Source organism: Poecilia reticulata, linkage group LG3, assembly GCF_000633615.1.
Source record: "Poecilia reticulata strain Guanapo linkage group LG3, Guppy_female_1.0+MT, whole genome shotgun sequence".
Classification (NCBI taxonomy): domain Eukaryota; kingdom Metazoa; phylum Chordata; class Actinopteri; order Cyprinodontiformes; family Poeciliidae; genus Poecilia; species Poecilia reticulata.
This window is the reverse complement of record NC_024333.1, coordinates 10,685,499-10,702,922: the sequence shown is the minus strand read 5'-3', so window position 1 is coordinate 10,702,922 and position 17,424 is coordinate 10,685,499. Positions and strand designations below refer to the sequence as shown.

The window sequence follows — 17,424 nt, the reverse complement described above, 5'->3', positions numbered from 1 at the left end:
TGTTCATAATATGCAAAGATGGAGAAGGTTTTAACCTTTCTTTATAAAAAAAAAAACCAAAATCTTAAAAACTTTATTTCTAAAACCTTCATAAAATACTTTAAGTCATATAAGTTTTATTTAGGATACCAATAGAAACAGTAATAAACGGTTTGAATCCATCCATCCATCCATCCATCCATCCATCCAATATGGTATATTAACAATAATCTAATATTAGATCTGTTCCTTATAAATCTGACATTATATAACGACACCAACAAGAATACATTCATTAATTTCCTAAGGCAGGAAACTAATCAGCCTTTAAGGAAAACAGGAGCCATATCTGAGAAAGAGAAGATTATTTTATTGTTTTTATTTCAATGTTTCCAAAGGAGAGAGAGCAAAGAGAGGATCGTTTGAGAATCAGAAGAAGGTGGCAGGAGGGAAGCGATGAGGAAAACATGATTTTTTTTGTTGTTTTGTTTTATTTGTTGTAGTTGTTGTTCCATTTTAATTTTTTTTTCTCTCAGCAACAAATCTTCACGAAAGTACTCTCAGCAAAAGCCCTGGCTGTATTTTGTCTGTGTTCAGCACTCACTGTTTTTAGCAGAACAGATCAGGAAGAAGAACCACGACCGTACGCGTTTGACCTTTTTCCTTCTTTCAAGATGGTCATTCAGAAATAAATTGAAGGATAAAAAAAAAAAAAAAGTAAAAGTAAAACTCCTCTGCTTTTCACTTTTGCCCATTGCAGTATGCAGTTTGCAGATCTTAGGAAATACAGCTTTGTGATGTAATTTCAAATACCAGAATCCCAGACGATTCTTTAATTTTGTAGTCGTTTTAAGCTCATCCAAAGTGTTCGGGATGTGCAAAGTTTTTAATATTTGCAGACTGTGAGTTGTGAAAGATCTGTCAAAAATACAAACTGCTGAGGAACTCTGAGGAACTTTGTTTTGAGTGTCTAAAATGGAGCATTGCTTGTCACATTGTGGAAAAAAAGAAACACCAGAAGAAAAAGCAAAGACAAATTGGGATAAAAATTTCAAAAGCATTTCTTTTTTTTTCTTTTTTTCCCATTTCGATGATTATGAGGAGGAATGCTGCACATGGGAGACAAACGGCAGAAGTCCTGTTTAGCCAGCTCCTGAGCGTGGCTTCTGGTTCGCAGCGTTCAGTCTGGCGAGAAGGGGCTTTACCTGCAAACCCGACAGCACCAGCTGACTCCAGCAAAACCGTGAGGTAGATAACCGGTCACACCGACCACAAGAGTAAAACAAAGCCTCCAAAATAGATGCCCATTGGGTGTAGAACTTGTAAAGTTATAAAGGTACGGCTCCTGTTTCATGTTTTAGACCATTTAAAAAAAAAAGGAAATAGGAAAAATAAGGAATCACCGTGCTCTCAGTTGGTCACCTTTGTTCTTAGTATTGCCGTGGAACTCTCATTGTCTTTATTGCTACCAAAACGACTTAGATAGCGAAACATTTCATGGAAAGCTCCATGATTTCACACACACAATTGATCAATTGGAATAGAAGAATGACACCTGATTGAGTTGGATGAAAGAATGTTGGACGATGTTCAATGTTACGTGAGGAAGGCACCGTTTCCAATAATAAATTCATTAATTTCCTAGTGAAATGGTCGTCTGTGTTAGCTTTCAAGTGCAGCTGGGACAAGCGTGTCGTCAGCTATTCGCTCTCCTGCAGCTCTGAAAAACCTAAACGAAGTGATTCTAAAAGCTTCAGTGCAAACAAGGCCCGCTAATGTCGGTCGTACACCACGAATGAAACAAGCTGTAAAGTCATGGAGAACTCAGAAAAAAGGGAGAAGGGGGGATAACACAGTCCCATGCATTGTAAATGTCACATCATACTTGGGGTTTTTTACGGGGGCATGGGTGGGTGAAGGTGGGTGAAGGTGGGTGGGAGGGTGTCATTGAAAAGGAGAGTAAGAGAAGGATGTTGTTTATCAAAATAGATCTACATTTTTTTTTTTTTAATCTTACTTGATTTCCCCGTGATTAGCCGACTGCTTGAGTCCATTTAAGTTGTGTTCAATTCCCACTAAAAATGTCGGGGCTGTGCAAAAAAAATGTTTGTGTATCTGGTCCAATCAGGGCAGGCGGTCGCTTTTTATCCCTGCGATATCCTCAGCAACTTCCCAACTGCCCTCCGGCTCACAGAGCTGTAATGTGGCCTGGAAAATACAATTAGATTACTAATATTATTTTTATTTTTTTTTGTGCAAATTAATCCATTTAGTTTTACACAATTTACATGGAAAGTTTATAAAAGTAACCTTTAAAGGAATAGTTTTATTTTTTATCAGTATATGTCAACATTAAAAAAATTCTAAAAAAAAAAAAAAACATGCTTGAGCTTCAATCATAAACTAAAGCACACTGTATACCTGTGCATTACTTGCTGAGTTGACTGTAAGGAGACGAGTTGTTGGAAGAATCCACTTGCTGCAGCGTGCCGTTTTCCTGCAAAGCAAGAGCAGCATCTCTCATTTAGAGCCCGATAATAACCGCCCTCTGCGTGAGAAAATTGATGGTTTTGGAGGACGAACGCTTCAAAAGCAACTCGGGGCTTTTATGAATCGAGGACTTCTGGACAAGGCACGGGCTGCTGTCATTTTCTGAAGTAATTACTGCTTTTAGATGTGTTGCATTTAAACGGATGCTGCGCGGAGGGCGATATGAAACGATTTTACGGAGAACTTACAGCTGCTGTCTGCAGTGGGGGGTACTGTGGCATGTAGGCTCCCTGGACCCCGGGGTTGGCAGCGATGTACTGTGAGACAGAAGAAAAATAAAATGAAATACTCACTTTTGCTCACTGTGTATGCTATAGTGTCAAATGGATAGGAAGGAGACAATAGAACATTATATTCCTACAGCACTATGACTTCCAAATGCATTGGAACTAGAGGCATATATGAAAAAGCGTGATGGGGGTAGTTTAAGAAAATGCTGTAGCAATACTTTTATTAACACAAAACTACGTATGTAACTGGTTTACTGTAATAAAACCTACAAAGAATATAATTGTGGAGACTCTTCTCTGTTCAATTAGAGAAGATAAGCTATAACTTTATTAATCTCCCAAAGGGGAAATGATAGAAAATGCACGTGTCAGCCATTTTGGATAATGAGATCTGGTTTCCAGCATCAGAACATTTTCCACATAAATTCTAATTTCAGATTTCTGGGTTGAAATAAAGCAGAGCATAGCGACTCGTAACCTCTGGACATAACCCCACTATTTAGATTGTCTGAAAAAAAAACCTAAATGAGGAAACCTTAGCTAACAAATGATTGTGAGTGCGGTTATGTTAGAAAGTCAGACAAATAAAAGTTTCCCATGGTAAAATGCCTCAAAAGAACAGCAGTTCAACATGCTTTTAAGTATCCTGCAAAATGTAATGTTATATGCAGTGTTATATCCGAAGAGAGTGTTAAATCTAAAAAAAAAAAAAAGAACATAAATAAATAAGTATAATGGAGTTAGTCCCACACACCGCTCCTGTGTTTCCCAACGACAGCTGGCCCATCTGCTGAGTAATCATGGCTGTGGGATGCATTGACATGGAGGGATCCACAGAGGGAGACATCACAGCAGCCTGCAGCACAAGGCAGTTCAGCTTTAGCATCATGTCACATGATAAAGAGTTTTACCAAATCAGTCTTCACTCTGCAAGAACAAACACAGCAAACCCCAAGCAAAAAAAAAAAAAAAAACCCACAACATACATGGACAAAAATATACCAAAAACCCAAAACATACAGGTGCAGTCAACTGATAGATGATGTGATAATTTTTTTTGCCATATCTGTGAATGTGTACTTATTAACCACTGGATGTGCTTTGCAGTCAGATTTGATGCTCAAAAACCACCAAAAGTGTTCATTTGGCAGCTCGTCAATTTTCAAATGGAGTGTGCTCCTTTAAACATTAATGCCTTTCGGGAACAGTTCATTTCCCAGCAGAAAGCGTGTGTGCATGTGTGTGTGTGTGTGTGAGGTGGGGGGAGGGGACACAGCAGCAGACACTTGTTCCAGTGGAAACCATCTGTTGGAAGAGTCAAAGAGTCACAAGACTGTCTCTGCTTCAGGCATTTCCTGCTGGATCCACAGAGACGGCGCAGGGGAAGGGAGGGCTGAATGTCTCCTTAGTTATTCCCGTTCTCTTTCAGTGCTCTCCCCATCACACACTCCAACACACACTCCGACAGAGAGCGGCTGTATCCCACAGCCTGTGTCAGCTTGGTCTTTCCCCACATTATGTTTAGGGAACTTTGAGTGTTGGGATGACTGTGTCAGCAGAGCGGGCTGAATAAAGAGCGAACAGCACTGAGCTCAGCCCTTTAGCCTCAACTGCACCACACACACACCCACACACACACACACCCACGCACACACACACCCATTTCCTGTACACATAAAATGGTATTGGAGGACTTTTATATATATATATACATATATATTCTGTTCACTTACCGGGTGTTGCATGATGTATGGTTGATGCGCCACCCAAGAATGACTCTGAACCTAACAGAGGGTGAGAAAGCAAGACACACAAAAGATAAGAAGCATTCATGTTACCCACAATCGGATGTCATAAACCGCAGTTTGTGTGCGTGTGTGTGTGTGTGCGTGTGTGTGCGTGTGTGTGTAAATCCAGAAATAGACATAAGCAAATATCAGAAACATATTTATCAGTGTTTGAATTTTTTTATAACTAATCCAGCTTTGTGAGGTTGTTCATTCACAATTCTTCAAAAAAAATTAAATGTCCAAACCGTTCAGCTTTTAGTGTGCATGTCTGTTTCACTGATGAGCTCAGAAAGTTTCTTGTGTACTGTGGAGCTGTGTCTGTGTGATTAGTCACTCCTATTAACTTTAGTCATCTGCTGTGGCTGAATTACTAACAACCTGAATAAAATGCTGCCTTTTTTCCCCCGTTGCTGGTAAGCGGCTCCTCATATAATCGCTCTTCTGTTGAAAAATCCCCAGTATAATTTTTGACAGCTCTCTTAAATGTGATATACAAATCAATTTCAGACTTTTAAATAGTTAGTCCTACTTTCATAGCGGTGTTACTATAAATAGTTATATTTGGGATTTTTTTTTTGTAACTGCGGCCAGTAAAACCGCTGCCTCTTTTTCTTTAAAATATGAGCATATAACACCAATACTGGCCTCACTCACTAGCTTTATGTTACTTTTGTTGTTTATTTAAATATTTTATTGGTAGTTTTTAAAATTCTAAATTATATGACATTTTTATATTAAGGTCTGAAAACTAGATTCCCTCAGATGATGTACCCATAGTAATGTGGTATCATTATCCCAGTAAACATCTCCTTGAGGTAACAATTTCTTATATATGGAATTATGTATCTACGTATTAAAAACAGTAGAGAGCTGAGAAACTTTCCTGTAATCCCTAATTACAGTAAAGTTCCAATAGTTGCTTGATTTATGTAGATTTATTTGAAGTTATTATTTTTCGATGTTGCTCTTTGTGTCTGCCTTTTTTTTTTTTTTGCTTTACCACTCTTAATTAGGGTAGTTTTTTTTGCTAACCAGCAACTTGTTGCAACATCTATTTTTCTTCAGGACTGTGAGAAAATAACAATTCCTGAATCCTAATTATGCTTAATTTTGAGCTTTTATTGCTCATTCATTGCATTTCAGAGCACTGGTTGAGTTTTAGACTGCAGGTGTGTCCACCAGAGGGCTCTTGGCCTTCTAACCTTAAAACACTCAAACCTAAAAAACACTTAACAGGTGCAACTGTGACAGGTTAAGATGGAGCTTTATTGGAAATGGACAACTGCCAATTAATGCCAAAACAACATGTCCTGGGACATAAGTGAGCTGTCTGAGTGTTTCTGCTGACAGAGCTGTGAAGGTGTGCAACTTCACTTCTTGACCCAGAGGTAAAGATCTCTGATTTTTATGTTTTGTCAAATGTTTCCCCATTTTAATTGAAGCCCTTATTTTATCCAAATATAACATTGTCAAAAGGTTAAATCTGGCACACTAGTATCAAATAAAAACTAACGCAAAGCAAAAAAGTAAAAAAAAAAAAAAAGTTATTCTTCTCTTTCAAACTAAGAGCAAATCCTTGATCTGTTTGCTAGAATTAACAGAAATAACTCTTGGCAGAAATTTTATATTTCCCAGCATTATTTCACTTCCACAAATGCACGCTTTACTAAGAGATTATTTAACGTCTAGCCGATCAGCCTGCTTTGCATTTTTAAGAACAGCAGTTGATCGCGACCCAAGGCTGCAAGCATTTCAGATATGGTTTAACACCTTTTCTTGTGTTTCTAGCTCCTGAGCAAGTGGGAAATGACGAAACTCTGAGACTCATGCAGTGAATGCCACGCCTTAAAATGCACACTTAAGTCAGCAGAGAAATGGTGATAATCTAGACTTTGCTTGTTTGTTTTCTGCGTCTGTTTTATGTTTATGTTGATGTATTAAAATGAATCTTTGAATACCTGATAAGCAGAGACAGGAGACATGTATGGAGACATTGCAGGCTGCACAGTCATTATTCTATTGGTCACCGGATACGGAGAGGGATAATATCTAGAAAAAAATAAAAATAAAACACAACAATATTGTTATAATTGTTCAATGGACTCAGAAATAACTAATGTGAAGCTTACAGCTATTAAAATGTTCAAAAATTGTATAATAATTTCTGAAAAACTAAAAGTAAGTGAATCTATTACTAACCACAATTTTAAAAGTACAGGTAGAATTGAATGTTTTCAGTCAATGTGACGACATTGTTATGGCCTTTATTAAAAAATAAATAAACATGTAACAAGCTTTTCTACACAAAGTAAATTGTTGCATATTAACAGCAACTTTTAGAGGTAAAGATCAGAATATGAAGTTATTAAGTAATTGAGCAGGGTTAATATCTTTCACTACCAGGCCAGAGCGCTAACTTCATTTAATAGAGGACCAGTTTTCACTGGGGGAAAACCCGCCAGCATTCCACTGTTAAAGTTATTGGTCCAAACAAATAAAAATACCAAGACTGACTTCAGGGCATTTTCTCACAGAAGGTTTTAAAGGACTGGACAAACTTCTGTAAAGAGAGGGTAACTTACCCATTCTGTATGGCTGCTGTGGAGGGGTCATAGGTCAGTGTCATGGCGCCCTATGGCAACGAAAAAAAAGTTCTGACTAATTCTGACTCAAATGATGCTCATCGTTTATTTTTATGATGTTTTACAATGTTGTCTGTAAATGACTTAAATAGTTCATTTTTTAGATAAATTGTACAGCAGTCAAAAGGGGTTCTTTTCAAACCTTTTTAAAAAAATTATTCATGACCAATGTCCTCTTATGAAATGTGCAATGTGCAACTAGAATAGTTTCCTAATTTGACATACTGCTTCTTGTCAATAAGTTTTTTTACCAACCATAGTTTGACCCACGTGAACTCATGACGCTCCAGCTGATTACTGGAATGGCAGGACTAATTGTTTCAAATGTTTTTTTTTAAAAGTCAGAAAATAATCTACATATTTTTCTGAGTTTATCATAAAAATCCTCAATGTTATCATAATTAAAGCAGCTAATTGACCTAACATGCTTTTGGACTGTAGGAGAACCTGGAGAGAACTCACATTCAAGAAAACCTAAGACCTTTTTTGTCCAAGTCAAGTGCACAACCATGCAGCTCAAATGTTTATACAGCATATAACCTTTTCTAGTGAAAAGTTGTTTGATTTTGAGGTTCATGTTCCTAAAAGTTTAGGAGGTACCTTCATGTTAGTGATCCTGAGATGCTAACTTACAAAATCACTTATTTCTTTTCTGTCCGCTGCTGGTGGCAACAAGCAGCTAATCGGATTAGTTTGAATTGGCTTTTCAGTCCAATCTTCAGTTTCCCCCCACCCCCCAACACTTATGAAAAAAAAAAAAAATTCTGATTCACCGAATCACTATGTTGTTTTGTACATACTTTGTTAATTTAAATAACTGAATCTATTTTAAATGCTTTAGAAAATTACATATCCATTACTTATTTAACAGTAGGCTGATTTCTGAATATGAATGGTTTTAAAAGTGAGCTTTTAAATAGATTAACATCTCATGCTAAAAAAGCAGTGATCAAAATCACATACAGTAAATGATAAAAGAGCATTTTATACATACTAGTCTGAGGTCGCCTGTCTGTCCGTTGGGAACATATCCGCTGTGAGCATGTTTCTTTCTTTGACTGTCAGCAAACTTACACAGCAAAGGTTGAGACGGTCCTGGAAGACAACATGTCAAAAGACAGGCAACATGAAATTATTACCTTTATTAATCCACTTTAAATAAAATAGACATAAAAACAAAGGTCATTTACCCAGAGCTCCGGAGGCTAATTTGATGAACTTGCCATTAAAGTGGGAGATGACTGCATTGCACTGCTCCGTCGTGTCCATCCTGTAAGACAGACACAAATGCTGACACACCCACTGGAACAATGTTTTTTTAATATAAAGTGTTCATGTTCTGCATAGCTACAACATACACTAAAACAACGTTCTTATCCTTTGCTTTTTTTTTCAAACGATGTTAAAAGCAGGATTTTGGTGCACTACGGTTTTTCTCACAGATCGCTGTGTTTGCCGGTCTTCTTTTATTATTTTTTTTTTTTTGTGTGCACAAACAGCAGCTACAAATAGTCGAAGCTGAACACCAGATCACATAAAGTGGCGAAGCGCTGAAGGCTTATGCTGCAAATACTTCAAAGGTGATTCATCAGGCAAGAAGCGGATATGCTTCCTTTCAGCGTATCCTGCGACAGACCTGGCAAAGCCCACGCCTCTGCTGTTACCGCTGTAGTCCCGGAGGATTCGAGTGGAGACAACCTGACCGAAGGGCTGCAGCATCTTCTCCAGCTCTCTCTCATCCACCGACAGAGGCAGGTTGGAAATGTAAAGGTTTGTGGGGTCCTGCTCCTGCTGCTGCTCAGAGACAGGAAGAGAAAGTGTGAGAACGTTACATCCCAGAAAGAAAAAAAAAAGGAAAGAAAGCTAAAACACAGATAATTCACTTTATCTTCACTGACAAGCGGATGAGTCAGAACACTGACTTTGCTCGGGTTTCGGTCAAGGGAACGGTTGGGTTAAGCAAACATTTTTAAGCTCTTCTGCACACAAACATGTAACCGCACACAGCGCATCCCACTTCATCTGCTCTGAGCAGCCGCTCTGCGCCTCTACGGTCTCTCCTGGAAACAGCACGAGAGCGCCGTCGCCATAGCTACTGCAACACACAACCGGTGTTCTGCCATGTTTGATAAAAACTGAGCAGCCACATGCAGATCTCCCGAGAGCAGCGATTCATCAGCGAACAGCAACACACACACACATGCAGAAAAACGATTGGACTAAAAGAGATTTCATGCTGCTGCTGGTATTTGAAAGAAACAAGTTAAGAAGATGCATAAATATCCCCTTTCATTATGGTGCTTAAGTGCTAAATATCTCTCTGCCTTCATAGACTTTTGGTAAAACTGTGGAATTAATGTTTAGACAACAGGAATGTAAAAATTTATACGTAAGCAGCTAGGTTGATAAGTTGTTGTGCCACTATGTCACTGGGGTCAGAGGAGGAACAACACGCCGGCTAAAACACGTTCAGCTTCAACATGCAACCGACAAGGACGCAAACAGTCAAATAAGCACAACTTCAAAGGAAAGGTTCGAAAGCATGAAAAGCATGCACACGCGCACACACACACACATGTGCACACAGACGTAGACATGCAGGCGTGTCCATATCAGACTTACCTTGGCCATCTGGGCCTGAATGCCGCTGGTTTTCAGAGCATGTACTGCCTTTAGAGCAGCAGCCGGGCTGTCAAAGTCCACAAAGCCGTAACCTGATGTTTGCAGGACAAGATTTCCATCAGCAGACATTAAACCAAGAGAACAGTCAATGATTCCAACAACTGCTGCTGTCAGCATTGTGGATAAATCGCTTACACCAAATAATTTTGCATGATACAAATAAAAATCACCGTATAAAATATTCAGGCTATTTGCCGTGTGGTAATTAGGTTTTGTAAACCCCACGAGGGTCGTAGTATCGGCCAGCGAGCCAGTCAAGTCCAAGACGTTGTGAAGTGGATATTCTTTTTTGCAGAACATCCAGGAACATTTTTTTTTGCTACACAAGTCAATGCCCTTCAAGGAAACATCATTTCCACTAAAGGGTAAACTAGCAAAGGCCTCTTTTACTTCTGATTAGGACTTCCTCTTGCTCTCTAGGATCTCCATGGACATTTGCAGGCTACTTAAATATAGCAAATGTAGACAGTCACATTTCAGTGTGAAGACAATGATGACACGTCGGTTTCTTTCTGACTTTATTTTTGCAAAGTCGCTGCCAGTTACCACATTTGCACAAGGATACCTGAAAATATATCATTTCACTACGGTACCCTATGGCTCACCCACTGCAACTATGACAGCTTCAGCTCTTCTGGGACGCTTTCCACCAAAGCTGGGAGTGTGTTTATGAGAATTGTTGACCATTCTTCCTGAAGTATGCAAGTTAGGCACTGGTGTTGGGGAATCAGCATACAGCATATGTTGTAGTTTGTTCTGTCCTGACTCAAATGGTGGATTCTTTAAGGAATCTGTGCAGACCAGTCAAATTCTTATGGACTTTGCTTTTTGTCCTGGAGGGCATGAAACTGTCCAAAATGTCTTTATATTTTGAAGCACCAAGAATTCATTTCACTGGAACTAAGGGACAGCCCCGCATCATAGTCTGCACCAAACTTTGCACCTGACAGGATGATGTCAGGGAATTACCAACTTCCTGGCCGGTCCTTAACCCTTACCCATCCAACGGGTTTCCAAACAAGGAGGAATGATTCATCCCTCCAGAGAAAAATGACTCTTCTAGAGCCCTGAGGAGAATGTTTTACACCTCTGCAACCACAAGGTTGTGCAATAGACGTCATGGTGTTAGGTTTGGATGCAGCTTTTTGGCCATGGAAACCTGGTCCATAAGCACTCCATGAGACTTTCCTGAGCCACATGAAGTCTGCAGGCCTGTAGCTTTGGACTCTGCACCAAGTTCTCTGAACACTATGGGCCTCAGCTTTTGCTGACTCCACGCTGTGATTTTCATTATCAATCACTTCCGTTATATTTTAATTAAAAACATCAAAACATTTCTCCAGCAGCAATGAGAGGATGCAACGTCCCTGTCCCTTTCGTGACTCAGTATGGTGAATCAAAGGCGGCGAGAACAGATCACACATCGTGGATAAGGTTGTTGCTACAGGTTGCTGTAGGGATTGTAAGGTGTGGTTTTCTTTTCTTTTTATTTTTGTAAGTGGCCAATCTCTAGATAGGCAGAGTAAATGATACAAACCAGGTACTACACTAATTGGTATTGTGTAAAGATACAAATAAAACATGTGTGCTTGTTAACTTCAGTACACTTACTTTTGAGTTGTATGTAGTGGGTAACTGGAGACCTGAATTCCTAAAGGTAAATTATATGAATCATTGCTACCTTAATATATGCACAATGGCATGAAACTAGATAACATGTATATTTTTTTGCACATAGACTTCTGTAACTTTACTTTAAACTGGAAAACACGCAATTTTTTTTCCCATTTTCAAGTATGATCTCAATGTTTCCCTGTAACACAGCGAGCCACTGTTTTCTGCTGATTTCACGAGGAGAGAGAATGTGTCTGTAGATCCTCTAAACCTGTCTGTCTGGGATAATCCATCTTAATCTGCTTTTGTTTTTGTCAAACTTTTGTTACCATGGAAGCGCAGCAAAGATTTTGTATAATTCAATCTGCCTCAATGCGAAGTCACAGAAGTTTGACGAGAACGAGAACAGAAGCATTCATGGTCAACCCTCACAAAGACCGGTTATCAGGCTAAACAACTAATCCATTTATGAACACTTAGGATATTGATACAAACCAGATGCTACCTCGAATGGTTCGAAACATACATATATTCTCCTAGCTGCTCTCAACAGAGACTGAACATACTAAGCAGCTGAGGTAGCTGACCTTTGCATTTGTTGGTCGTCTTGTCGAGGATCGCCTTGGCCGACTGAATCTTTCCATACCTGTGTACACAACAAAATGCACATTACTGTCAAAGAACACTCATCTAAAAAGGTTTGACTGGAGATAGCATCTTTAGCAATTTCCCTTCGTTCCCAAAGGGAGGAATACGTTTTTGAAGAGTGTTTGCTCTGCAAGGTAGACTCGGTCATTTTTACTTAAGCCTACATACCTTTAATCTTAGTCAGATCTCCTGTTTCTATAACACACTGTTTACAAATGCATCTTTGTTTTGTTTTTCTTTCCACATTTAATACACTCACAATTAAAGCTTTTTGGGTTCTGTAGCCCTACACACAAAACCAAATAACTTAAAGAAACACCAAAGCAGCATATAAAGTCTGCAAAAAACATTTCTCACCAACATTCTTTGATATGACTAGTTTTTTAATAACTGCATGATGCTGATCTGTGAAATCGGCGTAAAGAATCAAAAATGTTGTGGAAAAATGTTGCCATTTCCAGCAATCCCTCTGAAATAAAAAGAAGTAATCATTAGGTTGTTTCTGAAACTTGCACACTCATTTCCTTCAACGTTCGCAGAAGCATAGTTCTAAAAATATTGTTCTTGTTCTGAAAGTAGCAGGAGACACTGGCAATTTATTAGCAGTATTGTGTTTTAAAAATACATTTATTTTTGCCATTTTAAATATCTGAAATATTTGTTGCCACATTTTCAAAGAGCCCAATGACCCCCTGAAGGTCCGATCCTAGAAGCGGCCCTGCTATGGTCAACGACTTACCAGGCAACATAAAGCCGTTCTTGTTAATGGAGAGCAGCCACACTCTCCATCAAACATATTTTCCAACAACCTTAGTATAATTTTATCACCTCAGGCTTTATTTTACATCTGGCTGAAATGAGAGCTGCTGTGTGGATTTGGAGGCCATGCAGACTGAATGTCTCGCTCATTTCAACATGCGTACTGTGTTGCTATGAAAAGCGGTTTCGTTTCTGCTTTTGTGCTGGCAAACACCATTGGGAACAAGAACAAAACACAAGCAAACAGGACACAAACAGCTGCCGCCGCTGCTGGTTATATGGCTGAGTGCCCCTTCTTCCAATATGCGCTTGATTTAAAAGGAAAAACAAAGACAAAAATCCACTAATTATGGCCTCCACCACATTAACCACTTGGACTCAAGTCTGTAGTATCAAGCTGTATGAAACATGTCCACTGGACGGCTGTCTTTTCTCTATAAAACAATATTTTTACACATAACATTGGTGAGTTCCTGCTTTTACATATGTATTTGTATTTATAGACAATTGAATCTTTTAGCACTTATGCATCGCTGTGCATTATGGCCTAAACCAGAATCAATTTAAAAAAACAATTAAAAAAATGAAACCGGATTTTCAGTAAAACAAAACAAGGTCTGCAATTCTTTTCTATTTAATTTAAATTTATCTACAGCTTAACTATGTAAAACCGCTATTTAATTCAGTGCATGTTTCAACTGGTATAGTCCTTATAAATATGTAAATAGGCTTATTTTCAACTTGCTACCAGAAGCCTTGCTGATCTGCTGAATTTTGCAGGCTTTTTGGTTTAAAATTTGAACATTTCAAAATGTCCTCCAATGTGACACATTTTTCCTTCAGCCTGCACCTGTCAGTTCAGCGTAGCACCAAGACTGAAAAAAGAGCTAAAAAAAAAATGCAGCAAAATGTAATTTTATTCTAAGAACTGTTTTCTACCTTGTTCTCTAATCCAGAGTTTCCCCCAAACATTTTAACTCATGCAACAACAAAATGACAACAGAAACGATAGCTGCAAACCCAATTATTGTTCTTTAAAGTACAAAAACACAATTAATAAATCAATACAAAAACACCCCCAAACAGCCACTATCCTGCTTTTTAATAATTCATTATGGCTGCTTTTAACAACAACAACACGTTTTAATAGAAGCTTTTAGCAATGACATTAAGACTGAATGTCATTTATGGAGATACCCTTAATATCTCAAAATAGTGTTTCAAGACTTTGTAACCACATCTCTAAAACGGGAGCATGACAGTGGTGTGGCATCATTCGCAGAAGTGTGAACCTTGGTTTGGTGCAACATTCTGATTATTTCTGAATATTAAAGTCGCCATATTTAGTTTACATCATTGAGTGAATTTGGGGATCATTAAAATCTGACTGTGTCGTATCTATAAAGAAAACTATTAGAACTATGAATAATTGGATAGGCATATATTTTGGCTACAATTGTATGACAGGTGGCAGACATTAATACAGTTACACACTTGCTTAAAAATTCAAAATAATAACTGTTTCAATGTTTACAATCCAATAAATTAACCGACTGAAATTTAAAACCGTCCTATTAGGAAAAGTATTAGTCTCAAGATCAATTTGTCTTTTATTTACATCATTTTTTGGTTTGATTTTATGTTTTAGGTAAATAGCAAAACAAAAATCCAGCGATTTTTACTCCAAAGCAGACCTGGGCGCTTTGGAGTAATAAATCCATAACTAGAATAATTTAAAAAAATCAATGAATAGGTAACAAAGTAGATTAATTGACTGCAGTTAAAAACTATGTCTCTTTCTTTCGGCAACAAAAACTTGCAAGATCCCTTTTGTTCCATGGTGAATTAAAAATTCGCTTTCTGAAAAAATCAAAGTGCTTTGTTAAAACACAGCATATTTAATGTACCTGATAAGTGGGTGTTATTTTGGGGTTTTAAAAACGACGATGGCACTTTGAACTTGATGATGAAAAACTTTGCCTGCTACTAATCTAGCTTCTCTTTTTGTTAAGAAGTACATATAAATCTATGCTTGCACTGACGTTAAGACTGTGAACATTTTCCAATCACTAACATCAGAGATACAGAGATTCCAAATTATGGATGTGATGCGTTGCATTGGCTGCAAAAGCCACCGTATATCTTGTTCGCATTAGTTTATCTTAGACTATTCTGCTTATCAGGCAGTATTGGAGCTTTGCATCACTAACATATTTGTTTTGGGATCTTCGGCCCACTTCCAATGAAGTATCTCCAGAAGCAAAAAGCTTAAAGAGATCATTCAGCTTCTTTTCATCTTAGCACGGAGAGATTATATAAGCCGTAGTTCCTGAAGGCAGGAGGGACATACATCCTTGTCAAAGAAACACTCCAAACAGTCTGCAGAAAAATCTGAACTAAACCTTTAAATGTCTCTTCAGCACATTTTGGACTCTCTTTACCTTGAGATGCAATGAAACCAATGTGAAATCAGACTCGAGTAAATGAAGCACACCACCACCTCTTCTTATCTCAAAAAGATGTGCTCTTTGTGCTGTTGATACCAAGCCCAGACCATCTGGACGTGTCTGCGTGCATGTACTCACTGGTGACAGAGTTTGACCAGATCCAGGTCTGTGGTGGCGGGAGGCAGGCCTCGGATGTACAGGTTGGTTTTGCTGAGCTGCTCCAGGCCTGTGCTGCTGCTGTTGCTGCTGCTGCTGGGACTGGACGGAGTCATGGGGTACGACTGCACACAGGAAACCCGCTGTTAGGACGTGTACGGGGCTCCAGATAATCTAATTTAACCAGACCGACGGCGATCACAAGAACGTCTTGGCTGTGCAGGACGGGAAGCGTTGCTTTCCTACTGAGTTAAAAGCTAGAGTTGTTGGTCAAGTATTGCTTATTAATGACCAACAATGAACCTCGGCATACCGTGTGCAGTGGTGGACAGACGGTAAACTAATGGCATTTTTTTCCCCCCTCCCTACTACTCTGCTATACAATTCTAAAAAAAATTAGTACAAAAACAAACATGTTACATTTCCCTCTGCTATAGTCTTACAGCAGCAGCAGACCTAAGTAATTGACTTAAGCTCCCAGTGGTGAAGAAAATATGATATCCCACCAACCAAAAGTGAAAGATTTACTATTGTGCAAGAGGCGCCTTTATGAATCACATTGCGATTAAATCGGCATTTTAACTAGTACATCCTGCTGTGGCATTCCTCAGAAACATGCCGCTTTCTTCGTGCTTGTAAGCCACTCAGCACACCCCGCACTGCCCCTGAGAAGCATTTCCTTCCCTTTACTCATTCATTAAAATCGCTCCCAGCCACCCCAAGCGCTCTCCAGAATCAGATCAAAGGCAGAATCACACCATCTGTCCATAACCAAAGGACAATCTCCTTCAAGAGCCAAAGATTATAAAACTGCACACAAGACTGTAAAAAAAAAAAAATTTGAACAACAGAGCTATTCTTACAAAGGCTTGTGTTATTTTCTTTTTTTAATGCCACAGATGAGAAATGAATCTGAGGGGCAGTGACATCTGTGAGGTCTGCTCTGTTCTCGAACAATTAGTTGGTATGCAGCTACAAACTTTTCTGTATGGGTTGGCATGAGGGGGGAGGTCCATGTCCCCTTCAAAGATGCATAGGATGACATTCACAAGGGCATCTTGCAGCTAATTACTACCAAAAGCTCATTTCCTGTAGGGATTCGTTCTTAGGCTCAGCAAACCACAACTCATTTTATCTGTATTGGGGTTGAAGTTTCAACCATCTACACTTATTTTCTTTCTTCCTTTCTTGCTTAATCATCATCATAATCATTAGTAGTAGTATCTTTTTTTTTTTTTTTTTAATCCCCCATCTAAAACTATAAAGTGTGACGATCTCAGAGGTCAAAACGAAGAAAGCAAGCAGGACACGTCCGACCCATACAGCACACTGATATGTGCTGTGCTTTGCATCAGGACATAAAGTCCTCTATGGATTCGCCCAGCATTCATTAACCTATAAAAACAAATGGACTACAGTTACCGCCGTGCATATTGACCAGAGTTGGGAACCAGTGAGTGGGCCAAACAAGGTTACTCGGACATAAGCGTCAAAGTGTCGGAGGAGCCAGCTGCTGTTTTATCTCCCCGTGTACATCAGAGCATCTGCTTGGCAACTGCTGAGAGCGGTGGATCTGTTTACTGATGAATATAATTAATCCCGTCATATAAAGAATGAGGTGGGAATGCCATTCCAATGTCATGTGCGCCTGGTGGCATTTCAGTGCATTTAAACGCCCAGTCAAATGTGACCTAACTAACACTAAAAAGTGCGAGCGGGGAATAAAATATGTGTGGCCCAATATGTGAATGTGTGTGTGTGAGAGAGAAAGAGAGAGAATGTGTGTTTGTATTTTTGGCCTACCTGCTTTCGATTGGTCGTCTTCAGTGGGTTGCCTGTGTTTGCAAAAATCATCCCGGAGCTTATAGATGTATGTTGGATCCCTCCCTTCAAAAAAAAAAAAAAAAAAAAGGAAAGAATTAAAAAA

The 17,424-nt window shown here is 38.9% G+C and overlaps 1 protein-coding gene across 2 annotated transcripts in view; it reads right to left on the bottom strand.

The window, feature by feature from the left end:
• Positions 1 to 329: 329 nt before the first annotated feature.
• The window catches only part of rbms1a (RNA binding motif, single stranded interacting protein 1a), a 17,593-nt gene continuing 498 nt past the window's right edge, over positions 330 to 17,424 (bottom strand). For both annotated transcript variants that reach the window (XM_008404460.2, XM_017304158.1), the window contains exons 2-15: positions 17,301 to 17,384; positions 15,480 to 15,622; positions 12,075 to 12,133; positions 9,814 to 9,905; positions 8,828 to 8,985; positions 8,382 to 8,461; positions 8,186 to 8,286; positions 7,132 to 7,181; positions 6,508 to 6,598; positions 4,493 to 4,543; positions 3,514 to 3,615; positions 2,718 to 2,786; positions 2,401 to 2,476; positions 330 to 2,187 (exon numbers count right to left, since the gene is read on the bottom strand). In XM_008404460.2, coding sequence (XP_008402682.1) covers positions 2,408 to 2,476; positions 2,718 to 2,786; positions 3,514 to 3,615; positions 4,493 to 4,543; positions 6,508 to 6,598; positions 7,132 to 7,181; positions 8,186 to 8,286; positions 8,382 to 8,461; positions 8,828 to 8,985; positions 9,814 to 9,905; positions 12,075 to 12,133; positions 15,480 to 15,622; positions 17,301 to 17,351 — 1,116 coding nt within the window. In that variant the 5' untranslated portion in view covers positions 17,352 to 17,384 and the 3' untranslated portion in view covers positions 330 to 2,187; positions 2,401 to 2,407. The remainder of the gene's footprint in view (positions 2,188 to 2,400; positions 2,477 to 2,717; positions 2,787 to 3,513; positions 3,616 to 4,492; positions 4,544 to 6,507; positions 6,599 to 7,131; positions 7,182 to 8,185; positions 8,287 to 8,381; positions 8,462 to 8,827; positions 8,986 to 9,813; positions 9,906 to 12,074; positions 12,134 to 15,479; positions 15,623 to 17,300; positions 17,385 to 17,424) is intronic.